Source organism: Nansenia antarctica (genome assembly GCF_963989245.1).
Source record: "Nansenia antarctica genome assembly, chromosome: 5".
NCBI classification, from domain to species: domain Eukaryota; kingdom Metazoa; phylum Chordata; class Actinopteri; order Argentiniformes; family Microstomatidae; genus Nansenia; species Nansenia antarctica.
In genome coordinates this window covers 55,093,429-55,106,136 of record NC_137690.1, presented here as the reverse complement: position 1 = coordinate 55,106,136, position 12,708 = coordinate 55,093,429, and the positions used below count along the sequence as shown (strand labels likewise).

Genomic DNA, 12,708 nt, shown 5'->3' with positions numbered 1-12,708 from the left:
TACCTGCTATCTGACTTGACACGTCTCCTTTTGGCTCTTTAGGGAGGGAACAGTCTGAAAAGAGAGAGCGAGAGAGAGAGAGGAGAGAGAGAGAGAGAGAGGAGAGAGAGAGAGGAGAGAGAGAGGAGAGAGAGAGAGAGGAGAGAGAGAGGGAGAGAGGAGAGAGAGAGGGAGAGAGGAGAGAGAGAGAGAGAAAGAGAGGAGAGAGGGAGGGAGAGAGAGAGGAGAGAGAGAGAGGAGAGAGAGAGAGAGAGAGAGAGAACAACAATAAATACACATCAGTATCAGCAGCAGTAGGTTCTGTATAACATTGTTTCTTCATTAGTGAAGCAAGTTATGGAGAGTCTTTAAGCTACTCCTCCCTCCCTCTCTCCCTCCCTCCCAGACAGCCCTGGTCTGACATAACAGGATAGACAGAACAACTACTGTATAAAATCAGAGAAAGGAAGGACGGATTTCTAGAGTACTCGTTCTTAACCTCTTAGATAATTCAACACATAGTTTACTGGTCAACGTGGACATTTGTCGTCGTCGTCATCATCATCATCATCATCATCATCATCATCATCATGGGCTCCGTCCAAACGTGTAAACAATTCAGGCTGACTCAGTAGCACATGCTCTCTGTGACACACGCTTCCTGTTTACGCTGTGACCTCACAGCTGAGTGGTGGGTGATAGGTTGGATGGGCGGGCTGTCACTCGCGCTGTTGTATTCCTGTGTTTCCTGCCTGTGGAATTCTGGTCATTCCGACCCACAGCCCAGTAAGGAATTCAATACATTGGGGGGGGGGGGGGTGTATGGGAACTCCTCATGCACACACACACGCAGCCAGACACACATACACACACAGTTTCAACAACTGAGTGTTATTGAGCAGACAGACAGAGCCCCACACACACACATGCACACGCACACGCACACGCACACACAGAGGGAGAGAATGGAGAGGAGGGGGAGCTTTGTGGAATTCCATCCCCTTCAAATTCCATGTGTGGAATGTATTCTTGACTACAATTCTTTCGGGGGGGGGGCTCTACTGAGAGAGAGATCATAAGTTATAAAACTGAGTGAGAGAGAGAGACCAAACATGAACATACTCGACATTTCTTTCAATCCCAAAGGAGCCTCAAAGACAATGAACTATGTATATCGTACAGAACACATGAAAATGTGAACACAACATGCAAACAGAAGCTAGAACAGACCTAGCCTACATATTCAGGGATTCCAACTAACTTTTCAGCTCAATGCCCAGTCTGAAGAGGAACAGGCTTTCTCAATAGAATATGAACTGGAGGCGTTTCTCTTAGAGATGCTCCGATCAGGGTTTTTGGTGCCGATCACCGATCACCGATCACTGGAATCAGTGATCTGCCGATCCGATATCACCGATCACCGATCACAGCGTCGAAAATGGCAATTGAAGCATTCTATTTATTGTGTAGCATTATTTATGTTTTAAATTATTCTTAACACCATTGACATTGTATATTAAGTATTTAAATGAAATTAGGAGATGAGAAAGTATCATGAATTGACAACCACCTGTACCTTACTTCAGGAAAAACAAATAAAATGTGAAAATAAAAATCATAATAAATAAAATGTACACTGTCACATCAAATGTGCAACATTCCACTCGAATGAGAGGAACTAGGGGCTCTTAGAGAACTTGGAGCTTATACTGCAACTGTAGCTTTCCTGAGGAACAATAAACATACCCAAACTAAACTGCAACATAAACAGGCTATAGCCAAATATAAAATACTGTTTCAAGTCAGTCAGTTTCAAGTCATATTTAGGAGGAGATAAGACAGCAAGTCAGCAATAATCAATAAAACAAAAAAACAAAACATTGCACCTAAGGAGATTTCAGACTCAAACCTTACTTCTGATTAAGCAGCATCACTGGCAGATTAGCCTTGAGAAATACAAGCATCTCAGCGTTTTTGGCACTCAGCCTGTTCCTCTTATCATCTAAAATATGTCCTGCTGCTGAAAAGTCGCTCGCTATCTACACTTGTGCAAGGTGCACAGAGGAAGACCTAAAACTCACGCGCTAATAGTTGTTGTTGCTATGGGCCAAGTGACTTCCTGCTCGCGGGGTCACATGACGTCGGTGAACACTACCTACACTACGCTCGTGAAGTCGCGCTGGAACTCTGACCAGCACTCGTGGAACGCCTCTCGTCCAATCAAAGCACTCGGTCCCTTTATGACGTCGAGCCCAGTGTGCGCTTCGGCGCTCTCTGAGCGAATCGACGAACGCAGCAAATGCCGTATGATATTCGTGGTATTGAAAGACCTTGCGTGCGTTCCTCCCCGAGGTATTTCTTTTGAGCAGACATTACAAACGGCATATTTGTTGTCTCTTTCCGACACTGTGTAATATTTCCAGACTGGCGACGCCATTTTGTAAACTGATCGGTCATGTTTGATCGGCCGTTTTGAGAACTCCGATCAAAACCGATCAAGGCCATATCGGCCGATACCGATCAGCGCCGATCAGATCGGAGCATCACTAGTTTCTCTCTCATCTCTCTTCTAAGAAAGCCAACTTGGCTACATGCTTCATCATAGTCTGTGGTAAAACAGCACTTCTCTAGCCAAAGTACACACACACGCACGCACACACACACGTGGAGGTCAGGTTCAGATTTACTCCTAGTGATGTGAAACAGGTTTTCCTTCTGATCCCGACCTGAAATCTGAAAACTTCTTTAGAAGTGGGTTAAACTAACTACAGAACACACACTGAACAGAGCAAGACCTACCTACTGCTACAACGTCACCCAGCCGCTTACAGTGAGGCTAACACTCTCTCTTTTTCTCTCTCTCTCACACTCAAGCACACACACACACACACACTGAATGTCCCTAGAGGAAATGACAAATCAGAAGAAAATGAAATATACAGACACACACACACACACACACACACACACACACACACACACACACACACACACACACACACACCCACCCACCTCTTGTAAACAGTGATTCAGACAGCTTTCCATCCCTTCCGATAAGACCACCCTTTACACAGACCACCCTTTACACAGACCACCCTTTACACAGACCACCTTTACACAGACCACCTTTACACAGACCAGCCTTTACACAGACCACCTTTACACAGACCAGCCTTTACACAGACCACCTTTACACAGACCAGCCTTTACACAGACCACCTTTACACAGACCAGCCTTTACACAGACCACCCCTTACGAGGGGCCCCGCTTCCCTCTTGCGACTTCTCGGCAGGCACACTCATCGCTTCGACTCGTATTCAGACACACTCACTGTTTGAGTCACACACACACACACACACACACACACACACACACTCCTCTCTCATTTAAGGCATATGCTCACACAGACAACAGTGCTCTATGACCTACACAACACAGGGAGTCGAAGGCAGGAAGGCAGTGCGTCACGTCTTGTCTTACCTCTGTGTTCCTCCTCTCCTCCTCCCTGCTCAGCCCCGGCTGCTGCCTGTCTTATTAGAGCAACTAGTCCCTACTCCCTACCCCTCCTCCTGAGGAGCTCCAGTCACAAGTCTCTCCATGCTAGCATCGGTATCAATGGCCCGACCGCCCGCGAACACACACGCACGCACACACACACACACACACACACACACACACACACACAGAAGTAGTGTTAGTAGTGTGATGCAGAGGGTCAGCTGATATGAAATTAGTATACTTGACTTTAACAGTCACTCTGTGTGTGTGCGTGTGCGTGCGTGTGTGTGTGTGTGTGTGTGTGTGTGTGTGTGTGTGTGTGTGTGTGTGTGTAGGGCGGGTTTACTGTAACACACAAGGCTAATTATGCTCCGAGTTCTGACGTCCGGCCAACACGAGCGCGTCAACACATGCAGGCACAGCCAGAGGGTTGCCACGACGTCACCCCTCCTTCCTAAGAAGCCTCCACCCTCGTCTTGCAATGCTAGGGGACCAGGCCTTCTCCCAATGAGGTTTCAACAGTCTAAAGATGGTAAGATGGTCAAGCCAAAAGGCAGGACAGTGTTGGGGGGGTAAGGTCATCGAGTGAGGGTTCAAACCACATTTTAGAATAAGAGCTCTTGACATCATTCTTTTCTAGCCATGACCAGAGACGCGTGACGACCGCTGGCCAATCCCAGAGCAGCTTCCACCACGGTTAACGTCCCACAGAATCTACAGAATTCTAAACCGTCTAACCAACTGCCGCACCGCGAGAATTAGCATGGGCCAGAGAGGGCCCCTGAGGTTGGCTAAACCAGCTGAGAGAGTGAGACTGCACTTTTAGACATGAAAGAACAGGGAGGGAGGGAGGGGGGAGAGAGAGAGAGAGAGAGAGAGAGAGAGAGAGAGAGAGAGAGAGAGAGAGAGAAAGAGAGAGCGAGAGAGAGAAGTAGAGGGGTGAGTGTGAGACAGCACTTTTAGACACACTAGAGACCCAGATAGAAAGAGTACAATGGTCTTTCAGGACTTGTCCTAGTTTGGCTTTTCCTTGCTCTCTATCTATCTATCTATCGGTCTCCCTCTCCCTCTCTCGCCTCTCAGAGTAGGAGCAGAAACAGAGCTGCTCACCTTTCGATTATCAATCAATGGTTCAATTAAATCTCTGAACCCTAATCATAGGACATTGAATGCAATTGAATTGTCGTAGGACATTGAATTACCATAGATCTATTACCGTTCATTGAATTATAATGAAAAGATGAAAAAGGCTCTATGCCCCCCCCCCCATCTAAGCTCCTTCTTTCCTTCTCTCTTTTTCCTTTCATTGCCTTCCCTCCCTTCCTGGATCAGTATGAGGATCCAGTCTTCCCCCTGACAGGAGGATGAAAAACACTCAACCGTTTCCCAGTTTTGTTTATGGTCGTTTTACAAGAACGGCGTGAAGGAGATTCTCATCAGCATGCAGGGAAAATGAGTGAATGCACATCCACTTAGCTCTCTTCGCTTTCTCTTTGCCTCCTCTCTTTCTCTCTCTCCCCCACCCATTCTCACTTCCCAGTCGGTAAGAGAGACAGGGAGGCTAGGCTCAACGTCCTACCAAGCCCACACCAATTAGCGATCGTGCTGGAGAAGTGAGAGAGAGAGAGAGAGAAAGTGGGACGACCTCTTTTTTGAACACATGGAGGGGTGATAGAAAGGAGGGTGGGTGTGTGTGTGCGTGTGTGTGTGTGTGTGTGTGTGTGTCTGTCTGTCTATGTGATGCTGTGATGTCCATGCCAGCCACAGTAAGCACCCGGAGACTTTCCGTCTCCAGATATATTTTGGTTGGGGAGGTTCCATCAAAAAAAGCCTTCACTCAAAACCAGCCAAACAACATAAAAGGTGCATGGCAAACCAAACAGAGCCTAATTCGGCAGATTAGCCTCCGTGATGAGCGAGGGACCTGTGTTTTAAGAAGGTTAATTGCGTTAGAATGTTAAATCCCGACATCTCACCCCTCACCCAGTCCTGTCTGGAGGAACAGCTGACTCTGTGAATGATCAGCTCCTTCCTTCCCTCTCTGTCCGTGGCCAGTTCCACTCTGTATCAAGACCATAGAAACTGTTCACTCTGCCTCTCAGCCTTTATCAGATGACCCATATCCTTATCTGGGTCCTGAGTGATTGGCTCATCTGTGTGTGTGTCTGTTTGTGTGTCTGTGTGTGTGTCTGTGTGTGTGTCTGTCTGTTTGTCTGTAAAGGCAGGGATTATTTTGTCAAAATGTGCCTACAGACAGACACACACACTTTCCAACTACTGTCTGGTCTGGTCTGGTCTGGTCTTCATACAGGTAAGGGCAGAGAGCGGTGTTTCCATAGGAACCGAGGAGTGACATCAGAGCGGTGATTAACCTGTCTCTCCCTCCAAGCTTCAAATCATCGGCCAAATAGTCCTAATCAGTCCCCTGTTGACTATCAAATGTGAGATGACTTCCTGGTCGGCCATCTTGCAGCTGGGAGTTTGGTGCTCGTTCGGACAGCCCTCCTGCAATGTGATCAGTGTGTGTGGAAGATTCTAGTGAGTTTGACTAACTGAAGCCTATAACTGTTTGGGGGTTTTTTGCTTGTTTTTTTTAACCAATTGTCAATGTTGATCATGGCCACACAAGCCTTCACTGTGGTCTTAGGACGGCCACTACGTGGAGTGGCAAAGATACTAAATCTTTAAGCACCTTTGCATGGGTGTGTGTTAGTACTGTACCCTGTTTGATGTGCAGGGGTAGTGGTGGTCTAGTGGATAGTGAGTTGGACTTGTGATCGGAAGGTTGTGAGTTCGAATCCCGCCTGAAGCCACACCACTACTAGTGTGCCCTTGAGTAAGGCACTTAGCCCTCAGTTACTCCAGGGGGAATGTCCCTGTAATTCGTAATTGTAAGTCGCTTTGGATAAAGGCGTCTGCTAAATGGCAAAATTAATTAATTAATTAATGTGCTAAAGCAGTGAGGTTACAAGGGTAGTTTCTAGTTTGTACTGTAATGACTTTGGATTCAACTAGAAACCCTACTAGGGCTGCCACAAACGATTATTTTCATAGTCGACTAGTCACCGATTATTTTAACGATTAGTCGACTAATCGGATCATAAATTACAGCTTATCGCACAATTACTCAATCGCTCTTATTTAGCTATCATCTTCTAAATCAGCTTCTAAATTTAGCTTGAAGTTGTTAGTTGTTGTTGTAGGCATGTGCTAACTAAAAATAAAGACAATTAAAATGATTGTTCACTCAAAAATAGATATTTTAATGAACTTTGCAGATTTATTTCTGGCATCACTTGCATGTAATGTAATGTAAAGAGTAGTAGAGGGTGCAAACTGCTGAGTAAAATGAGGTAGGCTAGGCACTAGGCAACCAAAAGAATACAAAAACAAAAGTAAATACTTGTACAGAGTACAAAAGTTTTGCTTTGCTTCACTCATCTCATAGTAGAACGCGCCTTCTTAGCACTGTAACGTTAAGACAACATTTTTAGCTATTTGATAAGTATCGCTTTGATGACAACGTAAAATAATGTAAGAAGGCTTTTAACGTAACGATATCGTTAGCCAATAACAAGCTAACTAGCTTACCGAGACGAGCCATCGTCTTCCTCGTCATCTGCCACAACGTGCTTCCTTTTTAGATGCTCGCGCATCATAGACGTGCTGCCATGATAAGCGAGTTCAGCTTTGCAAATTTTACATTCTACATTCTTTTTTTCAACGTTGTGGTTGAAATGCTCCCACACTTTAGAGGTACGAGGACAGGAAGACATTTCTCTGTTTGTTTTTCCGGGGAAGTCACGTGTGCCCCGGATGACCGACACTGCGCATGTACATCAAAGACACTGGGAGACGCTAGCCAGTGGCAGCTTCAGGGAAGAAAAACGAATGCTTATCGAATGAAATGAATGGTCTTTATTGTCATTGATATAGTACAGGTACCAAACAACGAAATTTGGGAGGGGGGGCTCCCCTGGTGCTAGGCAAAAAATAAAAAAATTATTTAAAAAAACGCTTATTTCAGCAAAAAAAAAACATGCGACTACGGCGATTACCAAATATGTCAGCGACGATTTTGGTAGTCGACGTCGTCGTGACTAGTCGACTAATCGTGGCAGCCTTACTGTCTACTTCCAGTCATGCCGATGCCCTGTCAAATCAACCGCTCCAGTTGGGTTCTGGCCTCAGCCCTTGTGTTCTGACCCACCCCACACCACACACACACACACACACACACACACCCACCCCCCCCCCCCCACATACACACACACACACAAATGGCTGTTTAGAGGCCACAGGGTGCGTCCCAATCGTGTCACCTCACCTCCTCCAGCCTCGCTTCCTTCTCCAAACCCATTGGAGGGGAACAGCCCAGGTTCCTCCCCAGTGATGTTTTCATCCAGTGCATTTTGAAAAGGAGGCGAGGAGAAAGGGTGTGATTCAATACTATCGGGACACGACAACGGTCTCAGATCTCCTGTGTGTGTGTGTGTGTGTGTGTGTGTGTGTTTGTGTTAGTGTGTGCTCTCGTCTGTTTGACCTCCTAATCTGCTATTGTACTCACAAACACACCACACCCACCGTAATCCCAGAGAATGGTGAGGATAGATTAGATTAGGACGGTGTGTAATCTAATGAACTCTCACCCCTAAACACACCTAATGCTGTTAGAGCCATCACCTCGACACAGTGATGTCTACTTATTCCCTTCCCTCCATCTCTCTCTCCTTCTCTCCATCTCTCCCTCTCTGTAGGACCACTTAAACACTCTTAGACGTAATGCTATTAAAGTGATCACCACCACAAGAAAGCTCAACACAATCGTTTTTCTCTCCCTCTAAAACACACTTCATAATCTTTCTCTCTCTCTCTCTCTCTCTCTCTCTGATGATCTCGCTCTTTCTCCATCTCATTGCATGAAAGCACAACACACTTCTGCTTTCTCAACCTCTATCTCCTCCCTCTCTTCTATCCTAATTCCCTCTCACCCCTCTTCTTCCAACACCTCTCATTCCTACCACGTCCTTATATTAGCCTTCCCCTGACTCACTTTGCTTTTAACTGTTCCCTCCATCACTCCTCCTCCCTCTCTCACACCCTCTCTGTCTCCCAACTGCCCAATAGTGTAACCTTCTTTGGCTGTGTGTGTGTGTGTGTGTGTGTGTGTGTGTGTGTGTGTGTGTGTGTGTACCTGACAGCTTTCTGTAGGGGAGGGGGGCACAGAATGTAGGTCAGCACGACCTTACCCCACCAGACAGAGACAGAGAGAAAAACACATAGGGATGAAGAGAGTGAGCCAGATAATGGCAACATAGAATAGATTGTGTGTGTGTGTGGAGAGAGAGCTGTGACTGTGTCGTGAACTCCCCTGTGCTAACCACATGATGTCTGAGTGTCAGATAGATTTGTCCTGCGCCTCTCATATCCAACACACTCACACACACACACTCACACACGCACACACACACACACACACACACACACACACACACACCTTTGTAATCCAAACCTGCTGGCCACAGCTCTTCAGTCTGGCAGGGGAATCGTTCCCAGATTTGAGGTACAGATATCACCTCCTGATCCGGCTCCCGACGACCCCCTAAGTGTGCCAGGTTTCTCTCTACTCCTAATACCCTGTGTGGCTCGCCAACGAAATATGAAGGCCTCAGAACAAGTAGGCTACGTCCCATTCCTAATATCGTCCATGTCCTGCAGCTTGATGGACTGTTAGCCGTGGAAATACATCGACACCTGCATGTTGCGTCATACAGCCTATAGATTATATGTAGACTCACTATTGGTTAAAGGAGGAGAGCCAGTCAAGAGACCTCTATCACTGGGCTCCGTCTCTAGGATCAATACCCATTAGTGCGTGTGTGTGTGTGTGTGTGTGTGTATGTGTGTGTGTGTGTGTGTGTGTAGACCCTCTAGAGCACCAGCCGTGAATGGGCCTGAGTCATCACACTAGCTCTGGATCAGGTTACTCTTGAGCAGCAGGACCCATTCACATTTCCACAGAGAGTTTGGCCGACTCCAAAGCCGGACGCCATGTTACCGCCTCAGAGCATCCCATTCATTCACCCATCCATTCATTCATCCTTTCCGTCTCGAGATTTTGGTTGGGGAGGTTCCATCAAAAAAGCCTTCACTCAAAACCTGCCAAAACAACATAAAAGGTGCATCACATCCATCCATGATGAGTGTGTGTGGATTGTAAGTTTCTATTTCTGTTGATTCCGTTCGGGAGCTCGGGGTTCAAAGTTGGAAAGGTCAGTTGACTTGTCATTGGTTCGTACTGCCCAGGGAGGTGCTAACATTAGCCGCCACAGAACGAGGCCAATGTGATGTCATGTGTGAACCTCATCACCTTCCTGGTTGACGCGACCAAAGTCTATTTGATTTAAGGCTATGGAGAAGCAATGGCGTCGCTTGGCGCGCCGCCTAAAGACCATTTATCTAAAAGAAAGCACTGCATTGTAGACTGCATAAGAGATAGCGTCTGTTGATGCATTAGGAAGCAATCCTAACCAGACGCTCTGTGTGTTTGCTCTGTGATAAGGGTGGGAGAAACAAAAGCATAACATCGGCATAAGAGCACATGGGATGATAAACAAGTCACTGCAAGTCCATTCCTCTGCCAGGTCTGTGGAACTGGCCTCAGCCCCAGAAAGAGAGAGAGAGAGAGAGAGAGAGAGAGAGAGAGAGAGAGAGAGAGAGAGAGAGAGAGAGAGAGAGAGAGAGAGAGAGAGAGAGAGAGGGATGTTATTGTCATAATTTGTCAGTGTAAATTGACAGAAAAAGAAAAAGTCAGACAGAGAGTGAGTGTCAGAAAGACAAACAGAGTAAGAAAGAGATGGAGAGAGACAGAGACAGAGAGAGAGAGAGAGAGAGAGAGAGAGAGAGAGAGAGAGAGAGAGAGAGAGAGAGAGAGAGAGAGAGAGAGGAAGGAGAGAAAAGCTCAGCCCGGGGCTAGCCGTTAAGCCGAGTGCGTGTTAGAACATGGGAGTTCAACAGGGAGAAAGTCTGGGGGAAAACAAAGAGGAGGAGCCCAGCAGTGACACTGAGCTAGCACCTAGCAGTAACACAATATAGGCAATACGGCTGCACTGTATATCGTACACCTATCGATATCACAATATGAACATAGCCAGAGGCTGCAACAAGGCCGGTGGTAGCTGTGGGCAGAGGGGGGGGGGGGGCTAAGCCCACCCAAATGTACGTCTTGCCCCGGTGGCTATGGACCCCTGCCCACCCAAGGTGTTGGTTCAGACGCCGGGCCTGGGCTGCCATATTGGTTTCTCTTTGACACTCACTAAAGAGAACCAAAGAAATGTGCTTGAGATGCACTTGACTCTCACATTTACTAGTCTCTGCATGCATGAATTTGTTTCATTTGATTATTTTACTATGTTACTGTTCTTTACTTGGACAATCGTTTTCAACCATGTCAAGTGGATCGATCGAAATGTTTGATATATCAACATCCCTCTTTCAATTTCTAGCAAAATTATCGCAATATGATCTTTTGTCTATGTTGTGCAGCCCTAGTAGGCAATACACAAACATGTTATAACATGTCATCAGTAGAGGGATAGGGTTATGGAAATGGGTTTCATGCCATTTCCAAATTCTCATTCTCAGTCTACATTGTAAGAGGGGAACTGACCTCACACAATACCAATACTGTATGTCCAGCCCAGATGTAGGTGGGCTTACCACTGTACAGTGGGAATGCTTCAGAGAATTCCATAGCACCCTGAAATACACAGTTCACCATCTGTGTTTCTATAGATAGAGATTGAGGGTCACAGTGTTCACGGTGCATGACGACAGAGATGACTATTGAGAGAACGCTTGACACACACACACACGATGACTCAACCCAACCAGTCGATCACAGTTCTGTCGCCTGCGGTGACAATAGAGCGTCGCTCCACAGGTTGCCAGGCACTCTCAGAAGGGTGCCAAAACACTGCCGGGATTTCCCATAATAACCCCATCCCTACGGCAACATCTTGGTCAGACTTATTAGGGACTGGTTATGTTCATAGGTACTAGGTGGCCCAACACATACATAAAGATGCACCCATGCAAGTTACAACTGGACTTGTAAGAAATTACAAATGTAAGCCTACCAACAACATGTTAATAATATGAATATAATATATTCTTACTAGAGTTAGAGTTACTACTATACAGGTAGGCTACAGGGGACAGTGGGACCAGTTCATGGGGATCCCGACTATAAGTTCTATAGCTGGTAAAAAAAACACTTCCCCCTTGAGACTTCTTGGAAGACTGAGCAGGGGATAGTGTGTGCAAGTGTCTGCATGTCCCGTCTTAAAAAGAAAAAGAAAAGAAAAGAAAAAAGAAGATGAGGAAGAGTGATTGCCCTTTGCTTCCTCTTTGTGTTGTGTTTCAGGTCAAGTGTTATTGGGACACAAAGCGTAGATTGTGCCTTTAAGGTTTGGAATAGGGTCGTGGTAGAGGGCTGAGGTTAGTGATGAAACCCACAGGCTTCTGTGGTTGTAGCCCTGCCTCCCTCAGAGGAGAAAAGCGGAAGCCATCACATGAAGTGGGCTGCAGTAATGCGGATACAGCACTTCCTCATGTGGGTTATTATCTACAGAGAGACCCTGAGTGGGTCTCAAAGGGTGCATCTCAATAGTCTACAGAGGCGTCCTTCTCTTGTCTCCTTTCCAAAGAGTCAGAGCAGCAGCTTGCAGACAGAGTTAATATCTCCCATTCCACTTTCATTTTAGTCATGGGTCAACTGCCAACCTTTGATTGATCAGTTGATTTTTGACAAGGGGGGGTTAGGGCAATGGGTTTGTTTCATAAATGCATTGAAATATCGTTGCATCCATTTATGATTACAAGTTCTATTGTGTGTGTGTGTGTGTGTGTGTGTGTGTGTGTGTGTGTGTGTGTGTGTGTGTGTGTGTGTGTGTGTGTGTGTGTGCGTGCGTGCGTGCGTGCGTGCGTGCGTGCGTGCGTGCGTGTGTGTGTGTTATAAGAATAATGTCTCGCTGCATGATAACTACAAGCCTGTCACAAATGACACAGTGTAGTAATTCTGTAATTACACTAGTCACAACATTGCTTGCAACATGGCAGAACATTTGAGATGTGTGTGTTGTTGCATACATAGTAATGGGTTTATGTTATAACACAAGTGGCATAAAGACTCCTCGTTTACTATACTAATAACACACAAAAAATCTCAC

The 12,708-nt window shown here is 46.3% G+C and overlaps 1 protein-coding gene across 1 annotated transcript in view; it reads right to left on the bottom strand.

Moving 5' to 3' along the window:
• Window positions 1-12,708, bottom strand: part of LOC308158157 (triple functional domain protein-like) — a 76,969-nt gene that overhangs the window by 62,728 nt on the left and 1,533 nt on the right. The window contains 1 exon segment of the mRNA XM_080531757.1: window positions 4-54. Within this exon segment, the coding sequence (XP_080387883.1) occupies window positions 4-54 (51 nt within the window).